We start from the raw sequence: 16130 nt of genomic DNA, 5'->3' as shown, positions 1-16130 counted from the left end.
CTGCCTGGGCCGCAGCAGCCGCACGTGGCTTTATTTATATTGTTTCCTTAGTGGCAGCCTCGCCGCGCAGGGGGGCGCCGCTTTTCCGCGCGGCTCCCGGGTTTGTAGTGGGGGCTGCTTCACATTTTAGGGCGGGGGAAAAACTAGGTGAACTCAGCGCCCAGGTCATACCCCTAAGTGCTCCCACTTTCCCGGAACCGGATCGAATGAGGAGGAGACGGGAAGGGTGGCATTGGAAAGAGAAGAGTGGAAGTTTTGTGGCCCATTTGTGCCCCGGAGGGGAGGAAGAAGTGTCCCGAAGCTGAGGAGGAAGGTATCAAAGTAGGATTTACTTCTCACAGCTAGGTATTTGGGGGCAGGATCTGAGGTGTGCACGAATGTAAAGATCCCTCCAAACTCCGGGTTAGCCTTGCGCAAACTTGAATGAACTAATTTTTGGCTGTGTGTGTGTGTGTGTGTGTGTGTGTGTGTGTCCGGGTTGCTTTATCCCCAAACGGTTAAGAAGTGTAAAGTGGAGGGGGGTGGGCGGGGAGAAGAGGTGTTCAGAAGAATGGGTTCTTTTATTTATTTACAGGTTACAAACCCCAGACTTTGGTGTTCTAACCACACCCCTCTTCTCCAGGAGGAGTTAGTTTTCTTTTAGCATGAGAAAAGGATCAAAGTCAGATGTGACTCGGAAACACAACGGGCGCCTTCCGGAGTGGTCCTCGCTGCGCGGGGCTGTTAGGGTCGCTCTTGTCGCCCTGGGCATCCATTAGAAGTCAGCAGCCCGGGCGTGGGAGCGTGACTGGTGTGTGAGGTTTGGAGGACCTGCCTTGATGAGAAACAGATCAGTCCGTAGATTGGTACTGTGAAATCAAGACAATCAGAAGGAATATGAAATGCACACCCACCCCTCCCCAGCCCGACCCTGCTCTAGGGCGCTAATACTCTACTCGGCCCCAGTCAGTATGCAAGACTTTAGTTGACCTTTGCGCTAAATGAAGGAGGTGACAGGGTATTAGTTGGTCATCGGATGCTTTATTCTGGCGGGGACCTGGGCCGATGTGTATACTTAGAATAAAGCCTTTCCTCTGCTCTGATAAAAATGTGTATTGGTTGATTAAGCAATCTCCTCTCTCTATTAGACAGTAAGGACCAATTAGTCACACTTCCCCTCCCCCCCCCCAACAGTTGGTAGTTCTAAAAAAAAAAAAAATAGAAGGTTCCTAATCCGATCACCCACTGAGTACAAGCAGCAAGAGTTACCAGCATTTCAGAGTCAACTGTTTGTCCTTTAAATACCTTACCATACTCTGCAGAAATTAAGTAAATGGGTCTCTTTCAAGAAGAGACAGAATCTTTGCTGTTAAAGGGCAGGTATAAAAGTGCAAACTTGTAATTTGTCACAAAAGATAAAACGCACTTCCCAAAGGACTAGGTGCCAAGGGTTTCAAAAACTCTTCAAGGGACAAGGAAATAAACTTGCTTGTTCACAGAGTTGGAGTTTTGCTAATGATTTCTTGTAAAATTAGACTTTTACGACTTACTCTGTTCAAGATCTTTTTGACAAGCTTGTAAAAGTAGCAAACAGCTTTTGCTCAAGAGCTTTCCTGATGATTTTGAAACTCTAGCAGGGCACTTGAGAACAGAATTCTTAAAAGGGATGAAAAGTTATTGAAATTTTCCGAGGTTTTTAGTGTAAGATGTTGTAAAAAGATTTATCTGATTTGTTGAAAAGGTTTGCTGAAACTTAGATTGGTTTATTAAGGTGTTTGTCAGTTAACTAATCTGGTTTGTTAAACTGTGACCCATTACACTCTGAATATGTGTTTTACAATTGTGTTAAGAAATGATTTTACACCTGTAATTCTGGATATGACTTTCCCCCCTTTTCTTCATAGGAGTATGGTGCTTTAGCGAACTGGTTTTTATAAAAGAACCACAGGATATAACTGTTACAAGAAAGGATCCAGTCGTTTTAGATTGCCAGGCTCATGGAGAAGTTCCTATTAAGGTCACTTGGTTGAAAAATGGAGCCAAAGTGTCTGAAAATAAGCGGATCCAGGTTCTGTCCAACGGCTCTTTATACATCAGAGAGGTGGAAGGCAAGCGAGGAGAGCAGTATGATGAAGGATTTTATCAGTGCTTGGCCATGAACAGACATGGAGCCATTCTTAGTCAAAAAGCTCATCTTACTTTATCAAGTAAGTGCTTAAGTTCTTGATTGTTGTGATGTTTTTCACTGCTACATTTTGATGTTTTTTTGATTTTCATTAATATGCTAACCTGAAAAATCATACATTAGGAATTTTCCTGGAGATAGTTGATGCTAAGGCCTGCAAAAAAATCTGAGGGGAAAATATATATGCATGTATAAATTTGAATGAGTGAGAACAAAAGTCACATTTACGTTTAGAACACCAGAACTTGTAGAGGTGACTTTATATGAATAAACACTTCAAACTCTGAAAAGAGTTGGTGAAAATTTGGTCAACACAACAAAGGTTGTCTAAAATCTCATTTTTAAAATTAATAATTAAATTTTGAAAATCATAAACAGTGTTTTCTGCTTTGTAAATGGTCCTTAAACCCTAAATCTTCCATATAACCCAACCTTTCAGTTCTCTTACTGCTTTAAGATCACCCATGTTGCTTTTTAATTGAAAGAGAGGGCACTGGTCAGTAACTCTCAAGCCTTTGAAGTATTCGTAGGCTTTTCCTGCTGGGAGAGAAAGAGATTAAGGCCATTTCCATATTATGCCTAATGGACTTAAACCAGATCTGCCCACTTTTTCTCAGTTGTCATAAAGTTTGCTGTCTAATGATTTCCTTTGTATTAACAACCCCATCAGATCAACCATTTGTCCAAGTGACCCACTGCTTGGTGGTTGCCCTGATAACCGTTGAGTGTAAACGTGGGCCTACGATAGTTAGAGAACTCCTTGTTTTCACCGAAGCTTTCCATCTCTTCAGGTGATCCCACACCCAGTACTCAAGATTACAATAGACAAAATTTAAAACACAACTGTATCTTAAAAACAGTTTTACAGGCATAGTATCCACATGTTTTTGTTAATCCACAAAAGATAGATTTTGCTCTACACCTACAAATTGATCATTTACAAGATGAACACTAGAAGGAGGGAGCTCTTGAGATAAAGTCATAATCTTCAGGAAATAGTTTCTTCAAGGTCTCCACAAGTTGAAATTTAGGAAGCTATTGGTGGGGGTTTCCTAGGTGACTTTATTGTAATAGTCCGTATTTATGCCACCTTCATTTTAGTAACTTATTTGCGCAATAATAATTAATAGTAGAAAATAAATTGTAAGCGAAGATCTTTTTGTATTGAAATATGTCAGGAAAGTAGAGACATTTCCAATTCTAATAAGCCTGAGAGAATGTCTGATAAACTTGCCTTTTTTTTTTTTTTTTTTTTGCTGTGATCATTGGTCAATCATCATTTGTTGCTGCTGTTGTTGTTGAGTAATGGTTTTTCACTACCATATTGTTTTCAGGATAGTGTGCTTTTTATGCCTATGTTTTATTCATTTAAATTTTGTCTAATTGTTCCATAAAGTTGTAATTTTTTTCACCTTTTTGGGTTTGTGGAATCTTGTGTTTTCATGTCCAAAAACTGTAACTTGTATTACTTTGCTAAGGAGAAGGGGCAGGGTGGAAAGGTGGAGGGGGACTGATGGCTCTGAAAGATTTGTCATGACCACTCTGTATCAGGACCTCCTTAGCAGCCTGCCAATTCTAGGACACTTAGAAATGCTTTGAAAACATGCAGAGCTTTCAGGTTTCATAAATAGTCTCAATAGTATTAACAATAGTAACTAACAGTGTTAGTAACAGTGAAACGAAGGTTTGTATTGGCTTTTGAGTAGCCTTAGGTTTTTATCTTTATAAAAATTATTAATGACAAATATTTTGTAAATATTTTGAAGGATTTGGTGGTGAAGTAGTTTTGATATTTTAAGTATCAAAAAAACCTTTCTAGTTAAACTATGTAGAACATTGCTTTGCTATTAAATATCAACTATAATATGTTAGTTATAGGAACCACACTTTTCATATGTACACATCTTATTAACTTGGAGGAGGTACTCTGCTCAGAAAGTGCATTAAGTTATTATAGATTTAAAGTAAGATATGCCTAGTGAGTTTAGATTTTTCCTTAAAATATGAAATTTCTTAGAGATTTAAAATTTACTAAGTCAGTTCTGATATCTGAGAAGCAGTGTCCAATGACATTGTAGGCTTGGATGACTTTATCCTGTGTTTAGGGTGAAGATGTAATATATATTAAACAAGAAGAGAATAGGCATTAAGTGGACATTCTGTTTTTTTTTTTTTTTTTTTTTAAGGTCTGGCTCTCTCCTAGCTATTGATAGCAGCGGGGTGCAAGTATGTTCTTTTTATTTTCTGGTCAAGGGTTTTGTTGCCAAGCATATCATTTAGTTCTGAAGTGTAATAAATATAGCACCTGGAAATCTAAAACTTTAATCGGTACAAGTTTTAGATTTTTAACACAGGCAATAAAGTCTTGGTTTCTAAACTTAGGAACTAGAGGCTGAAAGTTGCACTCTAGGCAAGAATTCCATTATTCATGTGTAAATTAGGAATTCACAGGGTTAAAAGGTTAGAAACTGGCCAGGATGAGGTTTACCCTTGTGATAAAGAGCAGATGACCCTCATTCATTGGCCGAAGCTTTCATGTAGCTCTTCTGCAAAGTTAGTTATTGCCATGAATTGTTCTTGAGGAATGCAGAAATTCAAATGTGAGCAGGCCTTTCCTTAAGTGTCACTGTGGAGCCTTATCTCCCAGGCACATCAGAGCCTGCTGTGGGGACAAGGTTCCTCCCCTAAGGCCTGGAGGCTTTGCTTTCCTGTTCATCCAAGCACAAAAGAATTTGTCTAACTTAGCTTTTCTAAAGCATCCCATTTTTAAAGGAAAGTATAGGGTTAAAGTAATATTTAGTTTTTTTTTTTAAAGTTAATCCTTTTTATTGATAGCTATTTTAGCCATTTTACATTTTCATGTAATTAGAATAGAAAAGGGAGTGATGTGGAGGGCTCTTTTTCCAGTTGTATACAATAGTAGGAACAGGAGATTCAACCTTTACCTATAAATTTCAGTATTTTTAACTTTTGGCAGATCAAATTTTCACTTTCATAGGTGCTAAGTCTTCACTATATAATTTAATTTAAATATTTTAGGAGTAAGAAATAATCTATGACATCTTGACATTTCTTACATTCTAAATGTTGAAGTAAGTAAGATAAATTTCATAGAAAAGCATTAGTGTGGTAAAACGGTCTCATATTTCAACAAGTTTAAATTAAGATAAGAGACATTTGAGAGAAGTAAAGGAGGAGGCGGGTTGTGTTCTGTGATGTGTAAGAGACTGGCGGTAAGCTAGTGATTGAACAGGAAGCTGGTTGTTTATTTCCTTTCCATAAAAGGTGGAAATTGAGTCTTAGGATGGAGGGAAAGAGCTGACATAAAGCTGACTTATATTTGCTGGGTTTTTCACGACTGTTCACTTGGGTGTGAAATAAATTTTAAGTGAGCATTTGTAGCTGGAAGACCATAGGAATTATTACAACTTTATGATGGATTTCACCCCCCACCCCAAATTTTGAGATTAGTTTTAGCATCCATAAAACTAATAGCAGTAGTAGTTTTTCTTTAAAGACTGTAGGTTGTTTTCAATGAATAACGTGTTTATCATTTCAGTTTAAGTTCAGATGAAACGACATTTTTTTGGTGAGATTAATGAAAAACTGTTCTATGAGTGTGGTTTCTATTTTAAAGAGTAATACATAAATTATCACTCAAAGCTGATCTTTGAAATGTGAAGGTAAAATATATTCAAAACATTGGAAGTCTTGTTAGAAAGAAAAGAAGGTGGGTGGTATATTGAAAAGAGAAAGATAAGAACTATGAACCTGTTAGCCTAAATTTTGAATTTTATTCATCATCCTCGACCCCAGATGGGCAAGAATTTGCTTCATTGACACTTAGTGAGATTTGTAGATGCTGTAAAAAGGATAACATCTCTTACCTGTGTGCATGTTCACTTCAAATCAAGCTGTTAACAGTTACTTGTCCTAACTCTAGAGTGCTAGCACAAAAGCAAAAGTTGTTTGATTTTGGAAAAATAAGACAAACTGAGATATTTAGAGAGCCTAATCTGCCAGCATTGTAGATAAGGTTCAGATGGTGCTTTCTGGGATCCAAGAGAAATCATCTTTAAATAGAAGAGAGGGTGGTATGGTTGAAAAGTACATGTTTAAATTAAAAACTGACCATCCTAAAATTGTCTAAGTTAAGGCAGGGAAGTAAAAGCACATGTAGTTCTACAGGCTTATTTACAATAACACTTGGTTCTTAAAGTCTGTCTGCCTAAAAGGTTTATCAGGTACCTGTAATCTCTGGGTGATGAAACCAGTTTTTACCACTTTGCACTTGATTATTGAGGATCATTTCTCATTTTCAGAAACCTGTAATACTATCTCACTATTTTTCAAAGTTGTCGGAGTTTTTATTTTTCAGTGAAGCAGAGTCCACTGAGGGATAGAAATATAATTTGGTTTAAGATGTATAAATGTGTTTGTTTATTTCTGTCAAGCTTCTTAATGGAATTTTGACTGGCATTTGGTATGGCCCTGCTGTGTCAACTAGCTCTGATTATTCTAAAGAAAGGCCCTCACTCTCAGCACTTGTTTGTCTGAGCATTTGTTGTCATTTCCCCTGAATTTAACAGCTGGGCTTATTGATGAAGTCCAGAGCAGTTTAAAAGAATAGCAGAAAACAAATCTCTTAAGCAGCCGTGTTAGGTTGAATGAGTATTTCAATTAATAAATGAATGTATTTGAGGTTACTTTTTTTGAAAACTTTTATATTCTTGACTACAATTTTGAGACATGATTTTTTCTCTCTCATTGGCAGAGGTGCTCAATTAAGGTTATTTACTTTCAGCTTTTAAACTGGCAATTACTATTAATGTGAAAATAATCAATAATGTTAAGTCAAGCATTTTGCTGAGGATTATACTTGCATTTTACAATCATCTGATTATTGATGTTTTAAGAAAAATTCTAAAAATTATACCACAAATATAAGCTTTTTCCTGTCAATCAGGGCTATCTTAGTACTTCTGACAGTTTATGGTGTTCAGACTCTTTATTAAAACATTTTAAAAACTCATCATTTCCTATATATCTTAGTACATACGAGAGGAAGAAGATATGGTTGTAATCATTGAAGCAGAATTGACAGTTACCCTAACATGATAATTGGCACAGAGGAAGTTCACAGTCAACAATGGACAATAGTGATGTACAAAAAAGGTAAAACTGTACCAAATTACCTTCAGTGGCTATAATTCTGAAGCCAAGTGAACTGCTTTGGGGATATGTATTACAGAGGATAAAGGCGTCATCCTCACAAAGGTCTCTGACACTAATCTGACAAATACTTTCCTGACTTCTACATTTCTTGTTTTTTTCTTTTTTTAAACCTCTGGTTCTCAGAAACTGCTTTTGATGAGCTTTAAAAGCCAAATTCTTACAGACTGAACAGAAGGTATGAATTAAATTTTTTTTTTTTTTTAGTTTCTGGAGTGTTTGCCTTTTCTGTGTATATGTGTGTGTGTATTTTATAGCTTTAATATGTGTAGTGATTAGATTAATCAAGTAACTATTGGGGAGTGCAATCATTGTTCATGGTCCTGGTTTCAAACTTGTATCCTTGCTGGACTTAATTTTTAAGACTGATGAAAATAAAATTTTCTTTAAAATTTTTGCTTTATGAAACTATAGTAAATCCCTGTTTGGAACAATGTGACATTTAAAAAAAAATGATGTTGCTTTATATAGACATCTTTCTCTAAGTAAATCATATTCCTTTGGGATAATCCCCCCAAATGCCCCCCCTCCACCTTCTTTTGGTAGTCTTTTTAGTACTACTGAGAATATGATTTAGTAGTATTTAGAATGGATCTTCAACTCCACCAGTATACCAAATATATATATATAGAGAGAGAGTTAATTGATTACATTTCTCAGGGTTTCTCAGCCTTGGTTCAGTTGAAATTTGGGGCTCGGTAATTCTTCATTGCAGATGCTGACTTGTATAACATAGGATGTGTAGCTTCTAGATACCAGATGCCAATGGCACCGTTTTCTAGCTGTGTTGATGAAAGAATATGTTTTGGGAGGCAAAATCACCCCTGGTGGAGAGCCACTGATGTTTCTGAAAATAGTGGCAAACTTCAATCCAAGTAATACTTGGTTATTAGTTTTTTTAACTGTTTTTGTCTTAACTTGATATTCAACTTTTCTTGGTGTTAAATTTATTGATTGAAGACTCCTTTCCATCCCTTTTCACACTCAAGAGTATATTGACAACTGCTATTAAGAGTTTATCCTCCTGTAGGTTCATTCATTTTGATTTCAGTATTTTAGATCTTTTCTTGGGAATATCTAGTCCAAGAGTAAACACAAATTTCATTTAGTCATGTTTATGTAACACTTTTTTTTTCTTAATGTGATGGACACTGTAGTTGAAGAGATGAGAAATCGCCATGTGTGGTAAATGTTAGAGAATGTTAGAGAACATCTTTTGTGAGTGCAGCAGTGCGTGCAAGGGACCTTTGGAAGGAGGTCGCCATTATCTTCATTACCTCCCCCATAGTTTGGATAAGGAGATAGCCCTACGTCCAAGGGCAGAGAAGCCCCAGCAAAACCATAGGCACTGGAGCGGCAGCTGCGCAGCACTGGAGCAACTTTGAGGAGATACCCCATGTCTAAGGGCAAAGGAGAAGCCCTAGAAAGATGGTAGGAGGGGCGAAATCACGTTTAGAATCAAACCCTGTACCTGCCAGAGACACTCAGAGGGCTCGAACAAACCTTGTGTGCACCAAGACTCAGAGACAACACACAGACTGAGGCAGAACTGTGTTTGAGTGTCTCCTGTGGTGGTATGGGTTAGCAGTGGACTGCTGCAGAGGCAGGGGCTCTGGGTGCAGCAGACTCGGGTATGGCTTAAGCCCTCTTGGAGGAGGTCACCATTAACCCCACCACAGAACTGCCAGAACTTACACAGGACTGGGGAAATAGACTCTTGGAGGGCACAAACAGAACCTTGTGTGCACCAGGACCCAGGAGAAAGGAGCAGTGACCCCATAAGAGACTGACTCAGACTTGCCGCTGAGTGTCTAGGAGTCTCTGGCAGAGGCGTGGGTCGGTGGTGGCCTGCTGCAGTGTCAGGGGCACTGAGTGTAGCAGTGTGTGCATGGGGCGTTTTGAAGGAGGTTGCCATTATCTTCATTACCTCCACCATAGTTTGGCTCCCAGGTAAATAATAGGGAAGGAACACAGCTCCACCCATCCACAGAAAACTGGATTAAAGATTTACTGAGCATGGCCCTGCCTATCAGAACAAGACCCAGTTTCCCCCTCATTCAGTCTCTCCCATCAGGAAGCTTCCATAAGCCTCTTATCGTTCTCCATCAGAGGGCAGACAGGCTGAAAACCACAATCTGAGAAAACTAACCAATCTGATCAAATGGACCACAGCCTTGTCTAACTGAATGAAACTATGAGCCATGCCTTATAAGGCCACCCAAGATGGACGGGTCATGGTGGAGAGTTCTGACATAATGTGGTCCATTGGAGAAGGGAATGGCAAACCACTTCAGTATTCTTGCCTTGAGAACCCCAGGTACAGTATGAAAAGGCAAAAAGATAGGACACTGAAAGATGAACTCCCTAGGTCGGTAGGTGCCCACTATGCTACTGGAGAAGAGTGGAAAAATAACTCCAGAAAGAATGAGGAAACAGAGCCAAAGCAAAAATAACACCCAGTTGTGGCTGTGATAGGTGGTAGAAGTAAAGTCCGGCTGTAAAGAGCAATATTGCATAGGTCCATGAATCAAGGCAAATTGGAAGTGGTCAGACAGGAGATGGCAAGAGTGAACGTTGACATTTTAGATATCAGTGAACTAAAATGGACTGGAATGGATGAATTTAACTCAGATGACCATTATATCTACTACTGTGGGCAAGAATCCCTTAGAAGAAATGGAGTAGCCATCATAGTCAACAAAAGAGTCCAAAATTCTGTACTTGGATGCAATCTCAAAAATGACAGAATGATCTCATTTGTTTCCAAGGCAAACCATTCAGTATCACAGTAATCCAAGTCTGTGCCCCTACCAGTAATGCTGAAGTAGCTGAACAGTTCTATAGCTCAGTTGGTAAAGAATCCGCCTGCAATGCAGGAGACCCGAGTTCGATTCCTGGGTCAGGATGATCCCCTGGAGAAGAGAAAGGCTACCCACTCCAGTATTCTGTCCTAGAGAATTCCATGGACAGTCCATGGGGTCACAAAGAGTTGGACATGACTGAGCCACTTTCACTTTCAAATGAAGACCTACAAGACCTTCTAGAACTAACATCCAAAAAAGATGTCCTCTTCATTATAGGGGATTGGAATGCAAAAGTAGGAAGCCAAGAGATATATGGAGTAACGGGCAAATTTGGCCTTGGAATACAAAACAAAGCAGGTCAAAGGCTAACAGAGTTTTGCCAAGAGAATGCACTGGTCATAGCAAGCACCCTCTTCCAACAACACAAGAGAAGACGTTACACGTACATGACCAAATGGTCAATACTGAAATCAAATTGATTATATTCTTTGCAGCCAAAGATGGAGAAGCTCTATATAGACAGCAAAAACAAGAGCAGGAGCCGACTGTGGCTCAGATCATGAACTCCTTATTGCCAAATTCAGACTTAAACTGAAGAAAGTAGGGAAAACCACTAGACCATTCAGGTATGACTTAAATCAAATCCTTTACAATGATACAGTAAAAGTGAGAAATAGATTCAAGGGACTAGATCTGATAGACAGAGTACCTGATGAATTATGGACAGAGGTCCATGACATTGTACAGGAGGCAGGGATCAAGACCACCCCCAAGAAAAAGAAATGCACAAAGGCAAAATGGTTGTCTGAGGAAGCCTTACAAATAGCTGAGAAAAAAAGAGAAGCTAAAAGCAAAGGAGAAAAGGAAAGATATACCCATCTGAACGCAGAGTTTCAAAGAATAGCGAAGAGAGATAAGAAAACCTTCCTCAGTGATCAGTGCAAAGAAATAGAGGAAAACAATAGAATGGGAAAGACTAGAGATCTCTTCAAGAAAATTAGAGATACCAAGGGAACATTTCATGCAAAGTTGGGCTCGATAAAGGACAGAAATGGTATGGACCTTACAGCAGCAGAAGATACTAAGAAGAGGTGGCAAGAATGCACAAAACTGTACAAAACAGATCTTGACCTGGATAAGCATGATGGTGTGATCACTCACCTAGACCCAGACAGCCTGGAATGTAAAGTCAAGTGGGCCTTAGGAATCATCATTATGAACAAAGGTAGTGGAGGTGATGGAATTCCAGGTGAGCTACTTCAAATCCTAAAAGATGATGTTGTGAAAGTGCAGCATTCAATATGTCAGCACATCTGGACAACTCAGCTGTGGCCAGAGGACTGGAAAAGGTCAGTTTTCATTCCAAGCCCAAAGAAAGGCAGTGCCAAAGAATGTTCAAACTACTGCACAATTGCACTCATCTCACATGCTGGCAAAGTAATGCTCAAAATTCTCCAAGCCAGGCTTCAACGGTACATAAACCATGAACTCCAGATGTTCAAGTTGGATTTAGAAATGGCAGAGGAATCAGATCAAATTACCAACATCCACTGGATCATCAAAAAAGCAAGAGAGTTCCAGAAAAACATCTGCTTTATTGTCTATGCCAAAGCCTTTGACTGTGTGGGTCAGAACAAACTGTGGAAAATTCCTAAAGAGATGGGAATACCAGACCACCTGACCTGCCTTTTAAGAAATCTGTATGCATGTCAAGAAACAACAGTTAGAACTGAACATGGAACAACAGACTGGTTCCAAATTGGGAAAGGAGTACGTTAAGGCTGTATATTGTCACCCTGCTTATTTCTATGCAGAGTACATCATGTGAAATGCCAGGCTGGATGAAGCCCAAGGTGGAATCAGGATTGTCAGGAGAAATATCAATAACCTCAGATACACAGATGACACCACCATTATGGCAGAAAGCGAAAAAGAACTAAAGATCCTCTTGATGAAAGAGGAGAGTGAAAAAGTTGGCTTAAAACTCAACATTCAGAAAACGAAGATCATGGCATCCAGTCCCATCACTTCATGGCAAATAGATGGGGAAACAGTGGAAACAGTGAGAGACTTTATTTTCTTGGGCTCCAGAATCACTGCAGATGGTGACTGTGGCCATGAAATAAAAAGACGCTTGCTCCTTGGAAGAAAAGCTATGAACAACCCAGACAGCATATTAAATAGCAGAGACATTACTTAACCAGCAAAGGTCTGTCTAGTCAAAGCAGTGGTTTTTCCATTAGTCATGTATGGATGTGAGAGTTGGACTATAAAGAAAGCTGAGTGCTGAAGAATTGATGCTTTTGAACTGTGGTGTTGGAGAAGACTCTTGAGAGTCCCTTGTACTGCAAGGAGATCCAACAAGTCTATCCTAAAGGAAATCAGTCCTGAATATTCATTGGAAGGACTGATGCTGAAGCGGAAACTACAATACTTGGCCCCCTGATGTGAAGAGCTGACTGATTTGAAAGGACCCTGATGCTGGGAAAGATTGAAGGCGGGAGGAGAAGGGGACAACAGAGGATGAGATGGTTGAATGGCATCAGTGACATGATGGAGATGGGTTTGAGTAGGCTCCAAGAGTTGGTGATGGACAGGGAGGCCTGGTGTGCTGCAGTCCATGGGGTCGCAAAGAGTTACACACAACTGAGCGACTGAACTGAACTGAACATGATGATAAGTAAAACTGTATGAGGTTAACAACCATAGAATAACATTTGCTGTGTAGTAGGTAGTTCATTGGGTAAATTGTTAACAGAAGTCTTTCAACTCATTCATTGGTACCATAGACTTATTTTGGGCAGAAGTAATTTAACTTTTATAGATAATAATGTAAAGATGGTAGCATCTTCTGAGGGTATCAAAGGGTTATTAAAAGAAAAAGAATTAGACAATATAATATTTAACTAGTACACAGAAAGTCACATGGAAAATTTTGAGTGATTGTTATTGAAATATTTGTTTTATGTTATTTTTTAAAAACTTCTTAATTTGTATTGGGGTTAGCCGATTAACAATGTTGTGATAGTTTCAGGTGAACAGTGAACGGACTCCACCATATATATACATGTATCCATTCTCCCCCAGACTTCCCTTTCATCCACATAAGATTGAGCAGAATCCATCTTCTGTACAGTAGGTACTTGTTGGTCATCCATTTTGAAATATTTGTTTTACATTACTTAGTAGCAGTGGGCAGGGATTTCGTAGTTTTTAATCTTCTGCAGGATATTACTCTTTGTGTATGCCTCAGTTTTGGTTAAGCTGTTTATGCTAGTAAAAGTTATGATTATTGCTACATGGAGTTAATCACCCATAGAGGCCAGTAGCCACTGGTGACTCAAGGGAGATAGACGAAGAAGGAACCAGAATATTTTAAAGTTGCTCTAGTGCTGAGCAAGGGTGGGTAAATGTTTTTGGTACCGTGTGTTCTATGCCAAAAATGTGCTCGGAGTGGAACAAATCACTGATGAGTTCAAAATAGAAGAATGCACATTTTCATTATATTTGAGGAAAATAGTATTTGGGTCAAAGCAGAATTTTAATTTTGTTGAGTTCTTATTTTCCTGTCCTTGTAGTCATTCATAAAGAGATGATGGAGTTGACAGTTTCCAATAGCTGGTAAATGCTCTTAGCGTTTCTGTGTTTTTTACTCAGTTACTGGGAGGGGTGAGGTGGGAAGGCAGGAAGATTGATAGAAAGGCAGAAGAGCCAAACATTAATGCCTTCTCCATTATTGGTGATGTACACAACTTTAGACAAATCACTTTATCATTCTGATCATTGTCAGATCCTGGACAGATACTTGTCTTATCTGTAAAAACAGGTATCTGGGGAGAAAAAGGAGGAGGGATGGATATTGAGAAACACAGTGCCCTTAGTTTTGTAATTCTTTTATTATAATTCTAAGTAAATGGCCAAGAGATTATGTTTTTGTAAGGCTGAGTCCAGTGACATTGCAAGAGAACAATTTAAGTCATGGAGAAAAAATTAAAGTAGCTTGTCAGTTATTTGGCACTTTTAAGAATTCATACTCTTGCCATAGACCTTGGGAAGATCTGATTTTGGAGAGGGGAAGCCTTAAAGCTGTACTGATCATTTGAACTAGTATTATTTTTAGGAGTCTAGAAAAGTAGATTACCTTGCCTGAGATTGGACAGTTCAGAATAGTTGTGCTGCTTTGAAGGCTGACATAGTGTAAGAGAGGTATAACTTTACAAATATGTGTCTGGCTCTGCCAGTAATTAATAGTGTATTCTAATGTTTATTGACTTGGTGTTTGAAAAAAGTAGTACCGATTTCATCTTAAGAGATTTTTGCTAGTGTTTTAATAGAAATAGATTAAACTGGCTTCCTGCTGTGACCACCAATTCCTGTTAAGAATGATAAGGTTTAATTTTTCCCCCAGCTTTCAAACTGAATTAGCTTGAATCCCTCTGATTGGACTTAAAGTAATTTCGATTAAAGTAGTGACCTCAAACTGGACAGATAACAAGAAAAAATGCTTTGATGTTGGTATTGCATTTTGGTAGTTCTTTTTAAAAGGGAGATTACTAATTTTCTTGAATAATTTTACCAGCTAAAAGTGTTCACTATTTTCTTAAAAAGAATTCATTTTTATATGTTTTAGAAAGCTGTATTTTCATGCTCTGACTTAGTAATAAGTTTAATATAATTTTAATTGAGGAAGCAGCTTCATTCAATAAAGTAGTAAGGTTACCAAAAGTTTCACCAAAAGGATTATTAAAATTATCCTAATGATGGAGTAATGTTTTTTCAAAGCCTGTTAGTTTTTAGAACTAATAACACTTGAAAGAAAGTATACAGACAGAAGAAACTTTGTGAAATTTGAATCTATCGAATGTCAACTCGGAAGTTCTAATATTAAGGGAGAGAATTTTACTGCTTAGCAGGTGGAATAATGAGAAAGTATAAGTGGATTCACAGTTGGTCAGTAGAAAGGTTATCAGTTTCTTATCATACTTGAATCGACTGTGCCATTCTTTTTTTTTCCTAATTGAGGAATAGTTAATGTACAATATTACATAAGTTGTATGTGTACAACATAGTGATTCACAAATTTTAAAGGTTATACTCCATTTACAGTTATAAAATATTGGCTTTATTCCTTGTGTTTACAATATATATTGCCGATTGTTTATTTTACACTTAGTGGTTTGTACGTCTTAATCTCTTACCACTATTTTACCACTCCCTGATTCCCTTTCCCCACCCACCCACTGGTAATCACTAATTCTCCATAAGATCATTTCCTTTTATTATAGTCACTAGTTTATCGTAGTTTTTAGATTCCACGTATAAGTGGTATCATACAATATTTGTCTTTCTCTGTCTGACTTATTGCACTTAGCAAAAAATTCTCCAAGTCCATCTGTGTTGTTGCAAATGGCAAAATTTCATTCTTTTTTATGGATGAGTAGAATTGCATTGTGTGTATGTGTGTGTATACCACATATCCAATTGGACCATTCATCTGTTGGCAGACACTTATGTTGCCGCCATATCTTGTAAATAATGCTGCTATCAACATATATATATATACACATATACATACCAGGGATGGAATTGCTGGGTCATATGGTAGTTCTTAAAACTCAACATTCAGAAAACAAAGATCTGGTCCCATCACTTCATGGGAAGTAGATGGGGAAACAGTGGAAACAGTGTCAGACTTTATTTTTGGGGGCTCCAAAATCACTGCAGATGGTGACTGCAGCCATGAAATTAAAAGACGTTTACTCCTTGGAGAAAAGTTATGGCCAACCTAGATAGCATATTCAAAAGCAGAGACATTACTTTGCCAACAAAGGTTCGTCTAGTCAAGGCTATGGTTTGTCCTGTGGTCATGTATGGATGTGAGAGTTGGACTGTGAAGAAGGCTGAGCGCCGAAGAATTGATGCTTTTGAAG

At 38.3% G+C, this 16130-nt stretch overlaps 1 protein-coding gene across 1 annotated transcript in view; it reads left to right on the top strand.

Moving 5' to 3' along the window:
- PRTG (protogenin) overlaps positions 1-16130 on the top strand; it is a 167221-nt gene that overhangs the window by 20485 nt on the left and 130606 nt on the right. The window contains exon 2 of the mRNA XM_010836842.1: positions 1884-2186. Within this exon, the coding sequence (XP_010835144.1) occupies positions 1884-2186 (303 nt within the window). The remainder of the gene's footprint in view (positions 1-1883; positions 2187-16130) is intronic.

Source organism: Bison bison, unplaced genomic scaffold (assembly GCF_000754665.1).
Source record: "Bison bison bison isolate TAMUID 2011002044 unplaced genomic scaffold, Bison_UMD1.0 scf7180017864066, whole genome shotgun sequence".
Taxonomy (NCBI): Eukaryota; Metazoa; Chordata; class Mammalia; order Artiodactyla; family Bovidae; genus Bison; species Bison bison.
This window is presented reverse-complemented; position numbering and strand designations above follow the sequence as displayed.